Consider the following 21,996-nt stretch of genomic DNA (forward strand, 5'->3'; position numbering starts at 1 on the left):
CCAGCCCAGTCTGCGTTATCTGATGCAGTGAGACTGACTCACAGAGTCATGGTCCCCTGGGCTGCATTAGCGCCCACTGCCCAGCTCATAAAGACAACACGTCCTCAGTTTGGGAGACAGATTTGGGCAGTGGATGACGTGGTGCCAGTGGATGACGTGGACAAAGGTTTTTAGACTTGGGCGGATCTCTGTTGACCTTTGACCCTAAAGGTCACAGAGTGACCGGTAGTACCTTGTTCTGTTACAAATCAAGTCTTTACATTATACACTTAAAACATGTTGTAGAAGAGAAATTACTTAGCCCCTCACTGTAAGTAAACTGAATGAGGCAATGGTTCTCTGCTGCTGGTAGGCAAATGGAGTCTTACAGTTGTTGGCATGAAGGGAAATCTTACATGTTAAAATAGACTGAAACATAGGTTAATGTATGTGAAATATGTATACAATCTTCATGAAAGAACATTGGTCCTGTATCAAAGACAGTCATTTATTTCCAATAAATCACATGAAATGCTCTGTGATTTATAGATTACAAGATGGATTAGTGTGATATTACACTCCAAATCAGTCACGGACGAGTTAAAGGCTGCCGATGGTCATATATTTGTGTGATTTTGTGATCAAGGCTGAGGCTTTCCACAGAAATCCCAGCTTTACGAGCTCATCTTGACCGATGGAGCCAGGAAGGTTACAGTAATGTGGCGGAGCAGCCAGGGCTTGGGAGGAAGGCAGGCGGGGAAATGGTTCGGACATGCCTGGCATCCAACATGAGCCCAGATAGAGCTATCGGCTGAGATGAAAGTTAACCACAAACACTGATGCCATAACGGATCTTGGAGTGTAAAGTCAGAGTTTAAAGTGGCCTTAAATGCTGCAGCAATATACGGCGGTCTGACATAGGAAAGGCATGGCAATGGAGTCACATAACATTTAGATGTAGCTTACTCATGTCAAAACATACTGCGCAATCACTGTCACATGACTTTCCAAAATTAGATCATAGGTCATAGTCATAGGTCAAATATGTTAATCAATTATCATCAATAACCATAATTTACAAATGGATAGAACATTTACAAATGTAGGTTATGTGAGTAGAGAGAGACAGGTGAAACCATGTAAGCCTGAAGGATACATTTAACCTTCTACAGCTGGCAAAGGCAGACTGATGAACAAGTGTTGACAGCCTCTGACCTGCAGTCAAATCTCCCTTTTACTTTTAGTGGGCCTATATTTTTAATTTACAGTAAATCCCAGGGCTGACTTTTAACAACAGCATTTAAGATCCTCATGGAAAATAAACTTGTGATACAGCAAGCCAAACATCCAATGTAAAATGAATGCACCACAGAGAACATATTGAAAGAAAAATCCTAAATACCCACAGACACTGCAATCAATTTACATAAGTCAGAGCTTTTCGAACCATGTTAATTATGGGTTGACTACTGTCTTCTTGATAGGAATAACGTATACTGTTGCTACTGTTACCTGAATGGCCAGTCCTAGCCTACCGTAGGCCAACTCTCATGTCAGTTTGGGGAAGAACTTATCTTCTTCACACAGAGGGGGCGGTTGGGGCGGGGACGGATTTCTGAGTCATAAAGTTATGAGCGCAAGACAAAAATACACAGACGTCAAGAAACGAGGTGAGCCAAACAACATGAATTCAACAATAATTTGTGGCTACTGTTTTGCTGTAGCTAGTTAGTTAAAGTATACATTGGACATTTTTAGAAGTTGACCAAGTTTGTCGAAAAGAGTTGGTAGTTCCGTGTTCTGTATTTTTGGGCAAAAAGTTAGCTAGCTAACGTAGCATTGCGTTCAACCAAGCAAGAACAGGTAGGTAGCCTGCTCAGCTAGCTAACTGTTAGCTAACAGCTAGCTAACTGTTAGCTAAGTAACTTAGCGTTCGCTCTCCTTTGAGCAGGAGTAACGTTAGCTAGCTATAATATAAATATGCGCAGCCATGGCTGAAATACCTCAATGTCTAAGTATTGAGGTGTGCACAAATAAAGGATGTCTAGCTAGTAACTTCGCTAGCGTAGTAGTAAGTTCGCTAGCCAGTTAATATAGCAGTTATAAAGCAGGTTGCATTAGCTAGCTAGTTTGCCAGTTGAACCAAGTAGTACATCAGTGTTAGTTTGTCAATAACAAAATCATCTTTACATTGAGTACTGCACAGACACAATTGTCTGTTGATAGACATTTTACAATGTTAGCGACCTTTCGTTTTTTTTCAGCTCAGGACAGGATGCCCCAGGAGGAGATGAAGAAGCCTCTTATACTTGGTGGTGCCAGCCCCAGACACCTCAAAACCACCATTTCCGATCCAGGTACCCCCTTGGTTGGCATCCTGGGCACAGGTGACTTCTCCCGCTCCTTAGCCACCAGGCTGGTAGCCTCTGGGTACCGGGTGGTGGTGGGCAGCCGCAACCCCAAGCGCTGTGCCTCCCTCTTTCCCGAGGAGGCTGAGGTGACCACCCAGCACCAGGCTGCCACCCAGGCCGACCTGGTGTTCGTGGCCCTCTTCCCCGAGCACTACTCCACCCTGGCTGGGCTGAGGGAGCCGCTAGTGGGGAAGACTCTGGTGGATGTTAGTAATGGTACTAAGATCAACAGGGATAAGCAGTCCTATGCGGAGCAGCTGGCCAATATCTTCCCAGAGAGCAATGTGGTGAAGGCCTTCAATGTGATCTCGGCCTGGAGCCTGCAGACGGGGCCAAGGGACGGCAGCAGACAGGTAAAGCCTAAGTCCTCTGCACACACAACAGTGCCAGAGAAGACAGACATACATTACTACTCTGAATTACATTTGGATGTACTGTTTTATAATTTTTTGCTCTAAACCGGACAATGTACACAGTTTATGTAATGTTACATGTTTCACACATTCTCATGTTGCAACCATATTATCACAAGTGTTGGTCATATGGTGTTATTGTAGCTAAACTATGTGATGTAGGCTATTGGTAAAGTATCGTGTCTCTTCAGTTGGGTTCTCCTTGGTGAAGATTCCCTTCCCTGACACTTTTCTGTGACACTCGCCTCTTTACTATCCAGGTGCTGATTTGCAGTGACAGTAGTAGGGCCAAGAGCGCTGTACTCCAGATCTGCCGCAGTCTTGGCTTCATCCCTGTTGACATGGGCCGCCTCTCCTCTGCCCAGGAGATAGAGAACACCCCCCTGTACCTCTTTCCCTCGTGGCGCGTCCCATGTCTCTCCACCCTCGGCCTCTTCTTCTTCTTCTACGCCTACAACTTCCTTCGTGACGTCGTCCACCCGTACGCCACGGCAGAGAAGAGCACATTCTACAAAATTCCGGTGGAGTTGGTAAATGTGACACTCCCCTCGGTGGCCTTGGTGACCCTGGCTCTGGTCTACCTGCCCGGCCTTGTGGCTGCCTTCCTGCAGCTGTCGTGGGGCACCAAGTACAGGCGTTTCCCCAACTGGTTGGATCGCTGGCTGCAGCAGCGGAAGCAGTTGGGCCTCTGTGCCTTCCTCTGCGCAGCGCTGCACGCCGTCTACAGCCTGTGTTTGCCCATGCGCAGGTCTGCTCGCTACAATCTGCTCAACGCTGCCTTCAAACAGGTGAGATAAGCATCAGTAAACTATTTATAAATAGTTTAGCCTACATACTATTAATGAATTAGTATTGAATTATAAATGTATAGTTCTAAAGCATTAAAAACATTACAACTCATCAGCATTTAGAACGTTTTCAATATGGTAAAACATTTGTAATGGCTTATTCATAGTGTAACCACCTGACATCACAGTAAGCAACAATGTGTATTTACTGTGCAGGTGAATGTAGGCCAGGAAGACTCGTGGGTAGAGGAGGAGGTGTGGAGGATGGAGCTGTATCTGTCTATAGGCATCCTGGCCCTGGGCCTGCTCTCTCTGCTGGCTATCTCCTCACTGCCCACCGTGGGCAACTCGCTCAACTGGAGGGAGTTCAGCTTTGTACAGGTCAGCACATTTGCACGGACACCTTTTCTGTGTACATGAGCAGTAGTTCAATGAAGCAGTCAAAGACTGGCAAAACAAATTAACATTGTAGCCTACTGTAGAAAGACAACCTCTGAGCTGTGTGTGTCAACTCTTCTCCTCGCATGCCGCGGAATTCATAAAGGGAGAACTTTACTATTATGGTTCCATTTTCCAGGGATTTGTACTCCTTTGGAGCGTTTAGAACTTTCCCTTCATATGTATGCTAAGCTGATCCAGTCGGTGCCAGATTAGTCACATGCTGCTAGTCCGTGTGATAAAAGGCCTGGGTTCTGCTTGGCCTGTCAGAATGGCCTGTCTGCCTACAGCCCGAAGCCGCAGTAAAACATTTGAGCATTATTCTCCATCAAGATTACAGTCCTGCAGTCCCTTAAGCTTGCAGCCAGCCAGACAGTGTAGTGAGTTCAGTCCGGCTGATTCGTAGCGCGGACGACAGACGACCATCGCTTTAAGTGAGTTAGGCTGGTATTAGGAACTATTAACTCGCACTGACTCTTAACAGAGCCTTGTATAATTATTGGTAAAATTAGATACATTAAGTATTTTAAGTAATACACATGTATACTGTACAAAAATATAAACGCAACATGCAACAATTTCAAAGATTTTACTGAGTTAGTTCTCATAAGGAAATCAGTCAATTGAAATAAATAAATTAGGCCCTAATCTATGGATTTCACATGACTGGGCAGCAGTGCAACCATGGGTGGGCCTTAGAGGGCGTAGGCCCACCCACTTAGCAGCCAGGCCCACCCACTGGGGAGCCAGGCCCAGCCAATCAGAATGAGTTTTTCTCCACAAAAGGGCTTTATTACAGGCAGATGCACCCCCCTCAGACGATCCCGCAGGTGAAGAAGCCAGATGTGGAGGTTCTGTGCTGGCGTGGTTACACGTGGTCTGCGGTTGTGAGGCCGGTTGGACGTATTGCCAAATTCTTTAAAACGACATTGGAGGCAGCTTATGGTATAGAAATTAAGATTCAATTATCTGGCAACAGCTCTGGTGGACATTCCTGCAGTCAGCATGCCAATTGCACGCTCCCTCAACTTGAGACATCTGTGGCATTGTGTTGTGTGACAAAACTGCTCATTTTAAAGTGGCCTTTTATTGTCCCCAGCACAAGGTGAACCTGTGCAATGATCATGCTGTTTAATCAGCTTCTTGATATGCCACACCTGTCAGGTGGATGGATTATTTTGGCAAAGGAGAAATGCTCACTAACAGGAATGTAAACAAATTTGTGCACAACATTTGAGAGAAATACACTTTTTTGGTGTATGGATATTTTCTGGGAATTTTTATTTCGGCTCAGGACCAACACTTTACATGTTGCGTTTATATTGGGTTATATTGGGTTTTTGTTCTGTGTATATTTAGGGATGAGGATGAAATGGGTGAGTCACGACTGAACCTTCCCACCTGTCAAGGGTAATTATAATTCAGCTGCTCTCTGTAGTGCCCTGTACTGTGCTAATAATTAGAGGGAACACACACACACACGGACACAGACACACACACACATGCTGACTACAGGGGCTCATTAAGGACAAATGTTGAGCTTGTAGGTCATACTGTTCCCTTGGGCCTCTTTACTACACTCGTGCTTCCATGATGAGCTAATATACTGCACTTATAATATACCACTCAAATCACCACTTCCTTTCACCTCACTAAGATGTTGAGTTATTAAAAGGTTATGTAGAAGGTTCAAAGGTCAACAATCATCTCCCAGGTGTTCTGTACATCTGGGTAGGCCAACTTCATTTGCATTTAGTCTTTCATTAAAGGGGTTTGATTGGCTATGTATTGGGGGGGGGTTATAATAATTTCAAGAGTTTGTACGTGTATTTTAACGTTTAATATAATATTCACCCGGAAGTGGCGCTCCTAGTGGCCGGGGACTTTAATGCAGGCAAACTTAACCAGAAGAAAATAACTCTAGACCACCTTTACTCCACACACAGAGATGCATACAAAGCTCTCCCCCGCCCTCCATTTGGCAAATCCGACCATAATTCTATCCTCCTGATTCCTGCTTACAAGCAAAAACTAAAGCGTGAAGTACCAGTGACTTGCTCAATACGGAAGTGTGCAGATTACGCGGATGCTACGCTATAGGACTGTTTTGCTAGCACAGAATGGAATATGTTCTGGGATTCATCCAATGGCGTTGAGGAGTATACCGCCTCAGTCATCGGCTTCATCAATAAGTGCATCGACAACATCATCCCCACAGTGACCGTACGTACATATCCCAACCAGAAGCCATGGATTACAGGCAAATACCGCATCGAGCTAAAGGTTAGAGCTTCCGCTTTCAAGGAGTGTGACACTAATCCGGACGCCTATAAGAAAACTCGCTATGCCCTCAGACGAACCATCAAACAAGCAAAGCATCAATACAGGATTAAGATTGAATCCTACTACACCGGCTCTGACGCTCGTCGGATGTGGCAGGGCTTGAAAACTATTACGGACTACAAAGGGAAACCCAGAAGCGAGCTGCCCAGTGACGCGAGTAACCTGCCTAATTGATTACCGCCCCGTAGCACTCACGTCGGTAGCCATGAAGTGCTTTGAAAGGCTGGTCATGGCTCACATCAACAGCATCCTCCCGGATTCCTTAGACCCACTCCAATTCACATACCGCCCCAACAGATCCACAGATGACGGAATCTCAATCGCACTCCACACTGCCCTTTTCCACCTGGACAAAAGGAACACCTATGTGAGAATGCTGTTCATTGACTACAGCTCAGCGTTCAACAGCATAGTGGCCATGAGCTCATCACTAAGCTAAGGACCCTGGGATTAAACACCTCCCTCTGCAACTGGATCCTGACCGGCCGACCCCAGGTGGTAAGGGTAGGCAACAACATCTCTACCACGCTGATCGTCAACACTGGGGCCCCTCAGGGGTGTGTACTTAGTCCCCTCCTGTACTCCCTATTCACCCACGACTGCGTGGCCAAACACGACTCCAACACCATCATTAAGTTTGCTGACAATACGGTGGTAGGCCTGATCACCGACAACGATGAGACAGCCTATAGGGAGGTCAAAGAACTGTCAGTGTGGTGCCAGGACAACAACCTCTCCCTCAATCTGAGCAAGACAAGGGAGCTGATTGTGGACTACAGAAAAAGGCGGGCCAAACAGGCCCCATTAACATCAACGGGGCTGTAATGGAGCGGGTTGAGAGTTTCAAGTTCCTTGGTGTCCACATCACCAACGATCTATCATGGACCAAACATACGAAGACATTCATGAAGAGGACACGACAAAACCTTCTCCCCCTCAGGAGACTGAAAAGATTTGGCATGGGTCCCCAGATACTCAAAAGGTTCTACAGCTGCACCATCGAGAGCATCCTGACAGGTTGCATTACTGCCTGGTATGGCAACTGCTGGGGATTTGACTGTAAGGTGCTACAGAGGGTAGTGCGTATGGCCTAGTACATCACTGGGGCCAAGCTTCCTGCAATCCAAGACATATATAATAGGCGGTATCAGAGGAAAGCCCATAAAATCATCAGACTCCAGTCACCCAAGTTATAGACTGTTTTCTCTGCTACCGCACGGCAAGCGATAACGGAGCGCCAGGTCTAGGACCAAAAGGCTCCTTAACAGCTTCTACCCCTAAGCCATAAGACTGCTGAACAATTAATCAAATGGCCACCAGACTATTACATTGACCCCCCCCCTCCATTTGTTTTGTACACTGCTGCTACTCACTGTTTATTATCTATGCATAGTCACTTCACCCCTACCGACATGTACAAAGTGTGCGGGGGTACAGATGACTCGATAATCTGTACCCCTGTATATAGCCTCGTTATTGTGTTACTTTTTATTATTTTTTACTTTAGTTTATTTGGTAAATATTTTCTTAACTCTATTTCTTGAACTGCACTTTTGGTTTAGGGTTTGTAAGTAAGCATTTCACGGTAAGGTCTACAGTTGTTGTATTCGGCGCATGTGACAAAGTTTGATTTGATTTGAAATTGGCCATCACCATCAGATCTCACGACCTGACATTGTATTGAATAAAAAATATGGATTTCAAACCAAATTAACTTGTAGTGAGTACATCTGAAGCCGGCTATCACCCAGATTCAGTTAAACTCAAGAAAGTTATTAATTATCATGGTCCTCTCTCTTTCTCCCCTCCAGTCCAGACTGGGCTACATGGCCCTGTTGATGGCCACCCTCCACACGCTGACCTACGGCTGGGACCGGGGCTTGGACCCGAAGCAGTATCGCTTCTACCTCCCTCCCACCTTCTTGCTGGTGCTGGCCCTGCCGCTGGCTGTGCTGCTAGGGAGGCTGGTTCTGTCCCTGCCATGTGTGGCTCTCCGGCTGAGTCGTATCAGGAGGGGTTGGGAGAAAAGCCGAGCCATCCGGTTCACACTGCCTGAGGACGAGTGTAACGGGCCATCTCAGGAGGACATCAGTAATGTTTGAGAGAGATGCTTGGTTTAGTCTTACATGCAGGATTAAATGAAGGAAGCATGGAAGACACACACACACACGCAGGCAAGTGGAGATGGGAGCGAAGTACTGACTGTGTAATATTAAGGGATGTAATGTCACCAACAGTAGCCTTATGCATCAAAACCAATTTAGGGATTTCATTGGCCTTTGTTATACTAGTGAACATGCTTCTTGTTTGGTAGACATGTCATCTATAGCACTACCATTTAACTTGGTATATTTATCAAGAGAAATTAACTATGGTTCTATTGCTCACTAAGCCTCCGGCACATGTACAGTGATGCATTTTGGAGATGACTATTGTAGTGCTGCTTTTAATTTGCTGCCACTACTCCCTTTAACTAAACTGGAAACCAGACATTCATTGTCTTTCTACTGGTTTCTTAGCCAGTCAGATACTGGGCATCCAAAGCTATCAGGTAAAAAAAAAAAACTTGTACTGTCTCAGGCTTTCACTTCAACGTGAGGGAAGCCTGGGCATCCAACACTGTAGTTGTAGTGCTATTAGATGCCTCAGCTCTGTGCCCTGCTCGTGGCTGAATCTGGCTCAGCTGTCTGATTTGCCTGCCCTGATGCTATGGTCAGTCTGAGCTAAAATGTTGCACCTCACAGCAATGTCATCGGTTGTTCGGTGGTGTCATGCCTGCTTCTGCTGTGTAATCACTTCTTACTGCATCGGCGATGTGTTAAAAAAATAGTCCTTTATATTTTTTGCCTTAGGCTATTGTTGCGTTGTTTTGATGCGTCAATGAATGCACTATAATGTTTATACTTTACATGGTCGGAGTCTTTCAAAGATCAAATGTGTACCAAAGATTGTGAAAATATGTTGCTGCACCAAACCCAATCGAGGATGGCTCATGTTTTGTTTTTGTGTTGAAGTTACACTGTTATAGGTATAATTTAAATATGATGACATTGTATAAAATTTACTAATTTTATTGAACAATCAAACTAACCTGCTGTCATGGTGACTCTATGGTACATGTGAAATTGTAAGAGATATTTTATATTCTGACTGTTACATTTCTTCTGTTAAATGCAATCAATTCCATAGGTTTATCCACAAAATGAAATCAAAGACATGTATATTCTGATAGTGCTTATTGGCAGAATAAACACACTATTTTCCGCAACTTACCTATTCTTTGTTATGCAGAAGTTCATGAATGTATTTCATTGCCACTCACTATCCTTACTGACCTGGAGATCGACTGTGGACACATGCTGTCCTCTTGTGGTAGCTATAGGCTATTGCATTTGTCACCTCCCCATTTTTTTCCCGCATTTCCAATGGAATTTGAGATGTCACCACCTACTCAAAGGTGAAAGGTAAGACAGAATCGCGGAAGTGAGCATTTCCACATGCAAGGAGTAGCTGGGTCTTTTTCTGGGGAACAACATGTCTATGGTAAGCAGAAACGTAGTCATTTTTAAATTTTATTTGTGCAGTATCTAACCCAAAGTCATCTGTCAACGTGTTACTGATACCTTCCAGGTGTTAATACCTGAATCTACTGTGCATTTCTTTTCAAAAGTTTTTTTGTTGCAGTTATCTGTTTATGAAGCTACTGCATGTAGCTTAGTGTAGAAATACATTTTCACTGTGGCACAGGATTGACTTTGTCATAGTGAGATGTTTCTTTTGTGTCAAGGTATTCATCCTATTTTCAGTCGGATATAAATATTTTTAACACATGGCACAATGTGATGTGCAAGTATTTTCTTTGGCATAAGCTAAGTTATTATATACATATTGTCTGTATATGGATTTTTGTATATATTTTTTAGCTATCCTTCTGGGTACCAGAAGTCCTCACAAGGATTGTAAAACAAGGAAAATTTGAACAAGTGGGGAYATTTTGTCGGTTCCCACATTAAACAAAAATGCTATGTTAGGTATAGGGGTTGGGCTTAGGGTTATGGTTAGGTTTAGGGAAAATATGATTTTGGGTGGGAATCAATTCTTTGGTCCCCACAAAGATACCAATACAAAAAAAAAATGTTTTTTCTTTTCTTCTCAAGGCTGAATTTGAAAAGGCTGCCGATGAGGTGAGGAGGCTGACGGTACAACCTAGCTACGCTGAACTAGCAGTAGTATATGGTTTGTACAAGCAGGCGACACTCGGCAACGTCAATACGAGTGAGTCATTCTGTTCAACCTGTTCTACAGGCTGCACCTCAAAGCCAAATCCCTGATTATTGCCGAATCTTACATGTACCACTAAGCATCAATATATAATTACATATAGTGCATTCGGAAAGTATTCAGACCCCTTGACATTTTGTTACTTTAGCCTTATTCTAAAATGGATTAAATAAAACATTTTCCGTATTCATCGACCTTGCTAAGGCTTTCGGCTCTGTCAATCACAACATTCTTATTGGCAGATTCAACAGCCTTGGCTTCTCAAATGATTGCCTCGCTTGGTTCACCAACTACTTCTCCGATAGAGTTCAGTTTGTGAAATCGGAGGGCCTGTTGTCCGGACCTCTGGCAGTCTCTATGGGGGTGCAACAGAGTTCAAATCTCGGGCCGACTCTTCTCTGTATACATCAATGATGTTGCTCTCGCTGCTGGTGATTCTTTGATCCACCTCTACGCAGACGACACCATTCTGTATACCTCTGGCCCTTCGTTGGACACTGTGTTAACTAACCTCCAGATGAGCTTCAATGCCATACAACTCTCCGTCCGTGGCCTCCAACTGCTCTTAAATGCAAGTAAAACTAAATGCATGCTCTTCAACCGATCGCTGCCCGCACCTGCCCGCCCGTCCAGCATCACTACTCTGGACGGTTCTGACTTAGAATATGTGGACAACTACAAATACCTAGGTGTCTGGTTAGACTGTAAACTCTCCTTCCAGACTCACATTAAACATCTCCAATCCAAAATTAAACCTATTTCCCAACAAAGCATCCTTCGCTCATGCTGCCAAACATACCCTCGTAAAACTGACCATCCTACCGATCCTCGACTTCGGCGATGTCATTTACAAAATAGCCTCCAACACTCTACTCAACAAAATGGATGCAGTCTATCACATTGCCATCCGTTTTGTCACCAAAGCCCCATATACYACCCACCACTGCGACCTGTATGCTCTYGTSGGCTGGYCCTCGCTTCATAYTCGTCGCCAAACCCACTGGCTCCAGGTCATCTACAAGTCTCTGCTAGGTAAAGCCCCACCTTATCTCAGCTCACTGGTAACCATAGCAGCACCCACCCGTAGCACGCGCTCCAGCAGGTATATCTCACTGGTCACCCCCAAAGCCAATTCTTCCTTTGGCCGCCTCTCCTTCCAGTTCTCTGCTGCCAATGACTGGAACGAACTGCAAAAATCTCTAAAGCTGGAGACTCTTACCTTCCTCACTAGCTTTAAGCACCAGCTGTCAGAGCAGCTCACAGATCACTGCACCTGTACATAGCTCATCTGTAAATAGCCCATCCAACTACCTCATCCCCATACTCTATTTATTTATTTATCTTGCTCCTTTGCACCCCAGTATCTCAACTTGCACATTCATCTTCTGCACATCCTACCCTGTCTCTTATACACATCTAGATGTGTATAAGAGACAGTCTGTAAATAGCCCATCCAACTACCTCATCCCCATACTCTATTTATTTATTTATCTTGCTCCTTTGCACCCCAGTATCTCAACTTGCACATTCATCTTCTGCACATCCTACCATTCCAGTGTTTTAATTGCTATATTGTAATTACTTTGCCACCATGGCCTATTTATTGCCTTACCTCTTATCCTACCTCATTTGCACATGCTGTATATAGATTTTTCTACTGTATTATTGATTGTATGTTTGTTTATTCCATGTGTAACTCTGTATGTGTCGAACTGCTTTGCTTTATCTTCGCCAGGTCGCAGTTGCAAATGAGAACTTGTTCTCAACTAGCCTACCTGGTTAAATATAGGTGAAATATATATATATTTATCAATCTACACACACTACCCCATAATGACAAAGCGAAAACAGGTTTTTAGAAATTGTTGCAAATGTACAAAAAATTTAAAAAATATGTTATTTACATAAGTATTCAGACCCTTTCATCCTCTGTGGGGACAAACCCGACTCAATCGTTCCGCCCTCATCTTCCGGACTTCTCTCCGTGCTGTTTGTTGCTACTTTGCTATCTGCCAAAATGTTCGGTTTTGACTTTTAATACATTTACCAATTTCTTCGTTTTTTTCCTCGTTCAACTTTTTCACCCCGGAAGCTTTATCTGGACATGGTTCTACAGGACCTCCACCAGCCGAAAAAGCAAAGTAGTTAACTTAACATTGCCATCTAATTGCGGTCTCTGTACTCATAATATACAGGAGAACTATCGCCTTATGGTGAGGATAGCCGTGTTGCAAGCACAGCTTCAGATGCAGTCGTTAGGCAAGTGCAATTTAAGTGTAGGAAAGGATGAACAGCATCTGTGCCTCCAGTTTAGTACAGATAGTAGTATAAATCCCCCGCACAGTCCCCGCATCCAGACAATTTTCTCAAAGCTTCTGGAAAGAAATGCTGTCGGCATGCTCAACCGGTGTCGCTCAAACTTTCAACCGCTTGTCTCCATTAAGCAACTAGTCTGAGGCCGAGCCTTCTCAGGTTTCTCCTCCACTCGTTACGGGGTCTGAGCCGCCGATGCCTCCCACCATTAGCTGACTAATTGAAAACGCTAGTCATTGGCGACCACATTACCTGCAATATTAGACTTAAAAAGAATCATCCAGCAATCATACACTGTTTACCAGGGGGCACGGCTACCGACGTAAAGGCTAATATGAAGATGGTGCTGGCTAAGGCTAAAACTGGCGAGTGTAGAGATTATAGGGATTTTGTTATCCACGTCGGCACCCACAATGTTAGGATGAAACAGTCAGAGGTCACCAAGTGCAACATAGCTTGTAAATCAGCTAGAAAGATGTGTCGGCATCGAGTAATTGTCTCTGGCCCCCTCCCATTTAGCGGGAGTGATGAGCTCTACAGCAGTCTCTCACAACTCAATCGCTGTTTGAAAACCTTTTTCTGCCCCTCCCAAAAGATAGAATTTGTAGATAACTGGCCCTCTTTCTGGGACTCACGCACAAATAGGACCAAGCCTGGCCTGCTGAGGAGTGACAGACTCCATCCTAGCTGGAGGGGTGCTCTCATCTTATCCCTCAATTTAGAGAGGGTTCTAACTCCTCTAGCTCCACAATGAGTTGGGTGCAGGCAGCCAGCTTAGTGGAGTCTGCCTCTAGCACAGTCAGTGTAGTCAGCTCAGCTATCCCCATTAAGACCGTGTCTGTGCCTCGACCTAGGTTGAGCAAAACAAAACATTCCTGTCATTATCGAAAGAGATTGTGAGATCTCACATCTCAAAATAGGGCAACTTAATGTTAGATCCCTCACTTCCAAGGCAGTTAGTCAATGAACTAATCACGGATCATAATCTTGATGCCATTGGCCTGACTGAAACATGGCTCAAGCCTGATGAATTTACTGTGTTAAATGAGGCCTCTCCTCCTGGTTACACAAGTGACCATATCCCCCGCGCATCCCGCAAAGGTGGAGGTGTTGCTAACATTTATGAGAGCAAATTTCAATTTGCAACAACAAAAATGACACCGTTTTCATCTTTTGAGCTTCTAGTCATGAAATCTATGCAGCCTACTCAATCACTTTTTATAGCTACTGTTTACAGGCCTCCTGGGACGTATACAGCATTCCTCACTGAGGTCCCTGAATTCCTATCGGACCTTGTAGTCATGGCAGATAATATTCACATTTTTGGTGACTTTAATATTCACGTGGAAAAGTCCACAGACCCAGTCCAAAAGGATTTCGGAGCCATCATCGACTCAGTGGGTTTTGTCCAACATGTCTCCGGACCTACTCATTGCCACAGTCGTACTCTGGATCTAGCTTTGTACAATTGGAATGGAAATGGCGCTCCACCAATCTGGAAGTCTTCCAACTAGCTTAGAAAGACCGTACCGTGCAATATCAAAGAGCCCTCACTGCTGCTCGATCATCCTATTTTTCCAACCTAATTGAGGAGAATAAGAACAATCCCCCCAAAAATGTGATACTGTTGCAAAGCTAACTAAAAAGCAACATTCAACAAGAGAGGATAGCTTTCACTTCAGCAGTGATAAATTCATGAACTTCTTCGATGAAAAGATCATGATCATTAGAAAGCAAATTACAGACTCCACTTTGAATCTGCGTATTGCTCCAAAGCTCAGTTGTCCTGAGTCTGCACAACTCTGCCAGGACCTAGGACCAAGGGCCTCTAAACCTTCCAGCTGCCGACTGGACCCTATTCCAACTAAACTACTGAAAGAGCTACTTCCTGTGCTTGGCCCTCCTATGTTGAACATAATAAATGGCTCCCTATCCACTGGATGTGTACCAAACTCACTAAAAGTGACGGAAATCAAGCTTTTCTTGAAAAAGCCAAACCTTGACCCAGAAAATGTAAATAACCATCTGCCTATATCGAATCTCCCATTCCTCTAAAAAATGTTTGTGAAAAAGCTGTTGCACAGCAACTCACTGCCTTCCCGAAGAAAAATGATGTATACGAATTGCTTCAGTCTGGTTTTAGACCCCATCATAGCACTGAGACTGCACTCGTGAAGGTGGTAAATTACCTTTTTTAATGGCATCAGACCAAAGCTCTGCATGTCCTCATGCTCCTAGACTTTAGTGCTGCTTTTGACACTATTGATCACCAGATTCTTTTGGAGAGATTAGAAACCCTAATTGGTCTACACGGACAAGTTCTTGCCTGGTTTGGATCTTATCTATCGGACAGATATCAGTTCGTCTCTGTGGATGGTTTGTCCTCTGACAAATCAATTGTAAGTTTCAGGGTTCCTCAAGGTAAAATTTTAGGATCACTATTGTTTTCACTATATATTCTACCTCTTGGTTATGTCTTTCAGAAACACAATGTCAACTTTCACTGCTATGCGGACGACACACAGCTGTCCATTTTGATGAAACATGGTGAATCCCCAAAATTGCCTACCCTGGAAGCCTGTTTCAGACATAAGGAAGTGGAGGGCGGGATATTTTTTACTTTTAAATTCAGACATTTAAGTCATTTAGCAGACGCTCTTATCCAGAGCGACTTACAAATTGGTGCATTCACCTTATGATATCCAGTGGAACAACCACTTTACAATAGTGCATCTAACTCTTTTAAGGGGGGGGGGGGGTTAGAAGGATTACTTTATCCTATCCTAGATATTCCTTAAAGAGGTGGGGTTTCGGGTGTCTCCGGAAGGTGGTGATTGACTCCGCTGACCTGGCGTCGTGAGGGAGTTTGTTCCACCATTGGGGTGCCAGAGCAGCGAACAGTTTTGACTGGGCTGAGCGGGAACTGTACTTCCTCAGATGCTAGTTCTACAGATGCTAGTTCTAGGTCCCAAGAAACAGATCTGCTGTTGGATCTGACAATTATTCTTGAAGGTTGTCCAGTCGTCACAAATAAAACTGTGAAGGACTTCGGCATTACTCTGGATCTCTCTTTTGACGAACATATCAATAATATTTCAAGGACAGCTTTTTTCTATCTTCGTAACATTGCAAAAATCTAACTTTTTGTCCAAAACTGATGCAGAAAAGCTAATCCATGCTTTTGTCACTTCTATATTATTTTACTGCAATACTCTACTCTCCGGCTACCTGGATAAAGCACTAAATAAACTTCAGTTAGTGCTAAATACGGCTGCTAGAATCCTGATTAGAAACAAATTGTGATCATATTACTCCAGTGTTAGCCTCTCTACATTGGCTTCCTGTTAAGGCTAGGGCTGATTTCAAGGTTTTACTGCTAACCTACAAAGCATTACATGGGCTTGCTCCTACCTATGTCTCCGATTTGGTCTTGCCATACATATGTACGCTACGGTCACAAGACACGGGTCTCCTTATTGTCCCTAGAATTTCTAAGCAAACAGCTGGAGGCAGGGCTTTCTCCTATTGAGCTCCATTTTTATGGAATGATCTGCTTATCCATGTGAGAGATGCATTCTCGGTCTCGACCTTTAAGTCCTTACTGAAGACTCATCTCTTCAGTAGGTCCTATGATTGAGTGTAGTCTGGCCAGAGGTGCGAAGGTGAACGGCAAGGCACTGGACCAACGAACTGCCCTTGCTGTCTCTGCCTGGCCGGCTCCCCCTTCTCAACTGGGATTCTCTGCCTCTGACCCTATTGCTATTCCATGCCGTCCCTAGGAGGAGTGCGTCACTTGAGTGGGTTGAGTCACAGACGTTATCTTCCGGTCCGGTTTTGCGCCCCCTTGGGCTCGTGCGGTGGAGGAGATCTTCGTGGGCTATACTCAGCCTTGTCTCAGGGTAGTAAGTTGGTGGTCTGTTGATATCCCTCTAGTGGTGTGGGGGCTGTGCTTTAGCAAAGTGAGTGGGGTTATATCCTGCCTGGTTGACCCTGTCCGGGGGTATCGCCGGGCGGGGGTCCAGTGTCCCCCGACCCACCCCTGTCTCAGTCTCCATTATCTATGCTACAATAGTCTATGTGCCGTGGGGCTAGGGTCAGTCTGTTATATCTGGTGTAATTCTTCTGTCTTATCTGGTGTCCTGTGTGAATTAAAAAATGCTCCCTCTAAATCTCTCTCACCATCTCTCCCCTCCCGGAGGACCTGAGCCCTAGGATCATACCTCAGGACTACCTGGCCTGATGACTCCTGGCTGTCCCCAGTCCACCTGGTCGTGCTGCTGCTCAAGTTTCAACTGTTCTGCCTGCGGCTATGGAACGCTGACCTGTTCACCGGACGTGCTACCTTGTCCCGGAACTGCTGTTTTCGACTCACTCTCTCTAGCGCACCTGCTGTCTCGACCTCTGAATGCTCGACAATGAAAAGCCAACTGACATTTACTCCTGAGGTACTGACCTACAACCAATGTGATTATTATTTTACCCTGCTGGTCATCTATGAACATCTTGAAGAACAATCTGGCCTTAAATGGCCGTGTACTCTTATAATCTCCACCCGGCACAGCCAGAAGAGGACTGGCCCCCCCTCAGAGCCTAGGTTCATCCTAGGTTCCTTCTTTTTATAGAGTTTAGGCTGGGTTTCTGTATAGCACTTTGTGACATCTGCTGATGAAGAAAGGGCTTTATAAATACATTTGATTGCTATGAGACTTGAAATTGAGCTCAGGTGTATCCTGTTTCCATTGATCATCCTTGAGATTTTTCTACAACCGGATTGGGGTCCACCTGTGGTAAATTCAATTGATTGGACATGATTTGGAAAGGCACACACCTGTCTATATAATGTCCCACAGTTGACCGTGCATGTCAGAGCAAAAACCAAGGCATGAGGTTGAAGGAATTGTCCGTAGCGTGCCGAGACAGGATGGTGAATAAGGACAGGTCTGGAGAAGGGTACCAAAAAAACTATGCAGCACTGAAGGTCCAGAACACAGTTGCCTATATCAATCTTAAATGGAAGAAGTTTGGAACCACCAACACTCTTCCAAGAGTTGGCCACCCGGCCAAACTGAGAAATCGGGGGAGAAGGGCCTTGGTCAGGGAGGTGACCAAGAATTTGATGGTCACTCTGAATGAGCTCCAGAGTTCCTCTATGGAGATTGGAGAACCTTCCAGAAGGACAACCATCTCTGCAGCACTCCACCAATCAGGTCTTTATGGTAGAGTGGCCAGACGGAAGCCACTTCTCAGTAAAAGGCACATGACAGCCCATTTGGAGTTTGGCCCATTTGGTATGACGCCATCTTGTAGCGTCATACCCAAGAAGATTTGAAGCTGTAATCACTGCCAAAGGTGCTTCAACAAAGAACTGAGTAAAGGGTCTGAGTACTTATGTAAATGTCATATTTCTGTTTTTGTTTTTTTATATAAATTTGAAAGAATTTCTAAACCTGATTTTGCTTTGTCATTATGGGGTACTGTGTGTAGATTGTTGAGGAAAAGCAACAATTGAATCCATTTAAGAATACGTCTGTAATGTAACAAAATGTCAAGGTCTGAATACTTTCCGAATATACTGTACTTAGAACTTATAAGTATGGCCAAGAGTTTTGGGGTGCTTTGAGGCACTATTCTTTTACTGATATATCCAGCATTGTCCACTAGTGCTGCTGCAGGTAGGAAATGTTCTGCAATTGACACAAGCTGTCTCCACTTAATAAATATGTCTGGTTGGCGTGGGGATCGCTTAAGCCAGGGGAGGTGTAGCTCTGTGAATCTTAATCGCACAAAGTCTATTATTTGGCAGGGAATACTATTTGTACTCCCCACTTTTCTCAAACTGATCCTCTCCAACGGACTGGGAAGTTGTAGCAAAAAAAAGTAAATTAAGGGCAGTTAAAGGGGAGAGTCATTGAAACCAACCATGAAAATGTATTGAAGTGAATTCGGGGAGTAGCCCCGACCAGGACTCGAACCCGGATCCAGGGACTGTCAAGCCAACGCCTTAACTGTACGCTCTTGGCGTAACGGTTCATGTGTTGGCTTGACATTCACAGGTTCAAGTCTCGTTTGGGGCTACCCCCGAAGTTTGCTACAACATATAGTACTTCCATGGTTGGTTTCATTAACTCTCCTTTAAACTGCCCCTAACTGACAACTTTGGAGTCCGTTGGGGAGGATCAGTTTGAGCAAAGTGAGGTTTAGAATCACTGATCTACAAACAGTATTCCCTGCCAAATAATATATTTTGTGCGATTTAAGATTAGCAGAGCTACGCATCCCCTGACTTAGGCAATGCCCCTGCCAAACACACATATGGATAATTGGAGACAGCTTGTGTCAATTACAGAATATTTCCTAGCTGCAGCAGTGCTTTTATAGTGTCTTATTACAAGGCTTATAAATTTGTCTCGGATGTGCTTTTCTCAAGAGTTACGAAATGTATTGACTTATCAATTGTTTAGCTGCCTTTTTTGTCTGTGAGTAAACCGTTTAAAACCATTCAGGGATTGACATGAAGAGTTGCCCTATTTCCTGCGGCAAGTGACATGAACAGTTGCACCAGTTGAGGATGGTGAGGTTGCCCCATTGGGCAGGTGATTTAAGAAGTGAAAACAACCAAATTGCAAAGAATTCCAGCAAGTCTGAAACTGATCTTTGTGAAAGACAGACATTGTATGGCAGTCGGGCAAGTTGAGCCTGCTCTGAGAATGTATTTACTGAAAACAACCTTATTTTTCAGATTCCTCCCCTGTGTATGTGGAAGGCAAGCAATATATGCCACTTCTGCATGTAAATATACTGAACAAAAAAAATGTATGCAACATGTAAAGTGTTGGTCCCATGTTTCATGAGCTGAAATAAAAGATCCTGGAAATGTTCCATATGCACAAAAAGCTTATTTCTCCCAAATGTTGGGCACAAATTTGTTTACGTCCCTGTTAGTGAGCATTTCTCCTTTGCCAAGATAATCCATCCACCTGACAGGTGTGGCAGATCAAGAAGCTGATTAAACAGCATGATCATTACATAGGTGCACCTTGTGCCGGGGACAAAAGACCACTCTAAAATGTTTTGTCCCTCAAGTTTTTACTGAATGTGCAATTGGCATGATGACTGCGGGAATGTACACCAGAGTTGTTGCCAGAGAATTGATTCTTAATTTCTCTATCATAAGCCATCTCCAACGTCGTTTTAGAGAATTTGTCCGTACGTCCAACTGGTCTGACAACCGCATACCACGTGTAACCACGCCAGCCCAGGACCTCCACATCTTGCTTCTTCACAAGCAGGATGGTCTGAGACAAGCCACCCGGACAGCTGATGAAACTGGGTTTGCACAACCATAGAATTCTGCACAAACCGTTAGAAACCATCTCAGGGAAGCTCATCTGTGTGCCAGTCGTCCTATGGGCAGGCATAAGCTACGGAGAACGAACACAATTGTATTTTATCGATGGCAATTTGAATGCAGATATACCGTGACGATATCCTGAGCCCCATTGTCGTGCCATTTGTCCGCTGTCATCACGTTTCATCATAGTAATGCGCAGCCCCATGTCGCAAGGATCTGTACACAATTCCTGGAAGCTGAAAATGTCCCAGTTCATGGCCTGCATACTCACCAGACACGTCACCCATTGAGCATGTTTGGGACGCTCTGGATGGACGTGTACGACAGCGTGTTCCAGTTCCCGCCATAATACAGCAACTTCGCACAGCCATTGAAGGCAAGTCGGACAACATTCCACAGTCAACTGCCTGATCAACTCTGGGAAGATGTGTCGGGCTGCATGAGGCAAATGGTGGTCACACCAGATACTGACTGGTTTTCTGATCCACGCCCCTACTTTTTTTTAAAGGTATCTGTAACCAACAGATGCATATCTGTATTCCCAGTCATGTGAAATCCATAGATTAGGACCTAATGAATTTATTTTCAATTTCAATGATTTTCTTACATGAACTGTAAGTCAGTAAATTCTTAGAAATTGTTGCTTTTTACATTTTTATTCAGTGCAGCTTATTTTTTTACATTAACAATCAAGTGATCATAATCTTCAGGTAACCAAAAAAGACTCCCGACTTGTCCGATGGGCAAGTGTCTTTCAGACTGCCAATACCTGCCAGTTAAAGCAATATTTTTTGTTGTAAGAGTAACTTTAAGATGTATGCGTTGTGTCCACAGAGCGTCCGGGAATATTTGACTTCCAAGGAAAATCTAAATGGGATGGTTGGAAAGCACAGGAAGGTAAGTATTTTGGACAATCTATTATTCTGCTTTTCCACTCTCTCTGTTTTGAATGTAACACAAATCTTCAATGTGTCCTGTTTCTATTTTCAATCCTATAGGAAAGTCCAAAGAAGATGCCATAAAAGAATATATTGCCTTTGTGGAAGAAATGAAAGCAAAGTACCCAATGTAGAGGTTATCTTAAGGATATTAGTGCACGTTTTTCTTTGAAGAACCATTTTATAATTAAGGAATAAGGCCCGAGGGGGTGTGGTATATGGCCTCCACTTTGCGTCGTGCCTAAGAACAGCCCTTAGCCGTGGTATATTGGCCATATACCACAAATCCCAGAGGTCCCTTATTGCTATTATAAACTGGTTACCAATGTAATTAGAACAGTAAAAATAAATGTTTTGACATACCCGTGGTATAAGGTCTGATATACCCATGTCTGTCAGCCAATCAGCATTCAGGACTCGAACCACCCAGTTTATAATAAAGTTACAATGAACAAGAAGACGAGGGACCAAATCTGACATTTACATGGGTAAAGTGTTGAGACAACCAAGATCACAGTTTTAGATCACTCACCAGCAATTTGTTGTTATCCTGTTGGAAAAAGTGCAGCCCTTGATCTTGGTATTTTTCAGAAAATGTCAAATTTTTGGAAAATACAGTACATTGATGCAAAAGAACAGTAAATTATGTTTCTTAAAAGATCTGTCTTCAAAGTATAATAAAAAGTAAGAATTTTCAATCATGTTGATAAATTCTCTGGACAAAAGGCTGGTCATAACCAG

The 21,996-nt window shown here is 44.1% G+C and overlaps 2 protein-coding genes across 3 annotated transcripts; both read left to right on the forward strand.

The window, feature by feature from the left end:
• Positions 1–1,451: 1,451 nt before the first annotated feature.
• Positions 1,452–9,644, forward strand: LOC111953534 (metalloreductase STEAP3). Of its 2 annotated transcripts, none has more exons than XM_023972885.2 (5): positions 1,452–1,649; positions 2,244–2,743; positions 3,064–3,591; positions 3,808–3,972; positions 8,184–9,644. In XM_023972885.2, the coding sequence occupies exons 1-5, from the start codon at positions 1,610–1,612 to the stop codon at positions 8,472–8,474; spliced, it is 1,524 nt and encodes a 507-aa protein (XP_023828653.1). In that variant the 5' UTR covers positions 1,452–1,609; the 3' UTR covers positions 8,475–9,644. The 2 variants fall into 2 exon arrangements, with proteins under 2 accessions (XP_023828653.1, XP_023828654.1); XM_023972886.2 differs by lacking the exon at positions 1,452–1,649 and adding an exon at positions 1,671–1,842.
• Positions 9,645–9,808: 164 nt separating this feature from the next.
• LOC111953153 (acyl-CoA-binding protein) lies at positions 9,809–21,953 on the forward strand. The gene is made up of 4 exons (XM_023972235.2): positions 9,809–9,915; positions 10,530–10,647; positions 21,152–21,214; positions 21,316–21,953. The coding sequence occupies exons 1-4, from the start codon at positions 9,907–9,909 to the stop codon at positions 21,387–21,389; spliced, it is 264 nt and encodes an 87-aa protein (XP_023828003.1). The 5' UTR covers positions 9,809–9,906; the 3' UTR covers positions 21,390–21,953.
• Positions 21,954–21,996: the final 43 nt, after the last annotated feature.

The sequence above is a fragment of the Salvelinus sp. IW2-2015 genome, linkage group LG27 (genome assembly GCF_002910315.2).
Source record: "Salvelinus sp. IW2-2015 linkage group LG27, ASM291031v2, whole genome shotgun sequence".
NCBI lineage: Eukaryota > Metazoa > Chordata > Actinopteri > Salmoniformes > Salmonidae > Salvelinus > Salvelinus sp. IW2-2015.

Bases quoted from the DNA above. Each gene is read 5' to 3' on its own strand.
- LOC111953534 (XM_023972885.2), top strand. From the start codon at position 1,610: ATGAGCGCAAGACAAAAATACACAGACGTCAAGAAACGAG. The intron at 2,744-3,063 runs GTAAAGCCTAAG...TTTACTATCCAG, and splicing joins CAAGGGACGGCAGCAGACAG to GTGCTGATTTGCAGTGACAG. The intron at 3,973-8,183 runs GTCAGCACATTT...TCTCCCCTCCAG, and splicing joins GGGAGTTCAGCTTTGTACAG to TCCAGACTGGGCTACATGGC.
- LOC111953153 (XM_023972235.2), top strand. The intron at 10,648-21,151 runs GTGAGTCATTCT...TTGTGTCCACAG, and splicing joins ACTCGGCAACGTCAATACGA to AGCGTCCGGGAATATTTGAC. The intron at 21,215-21,315 runs GTAAGTATTTTG...TCAATCCTATAG, and splicing joins TGGTTGGAAAGCACAGGAAG to GAAAGTCCAAAGAAGATGCC.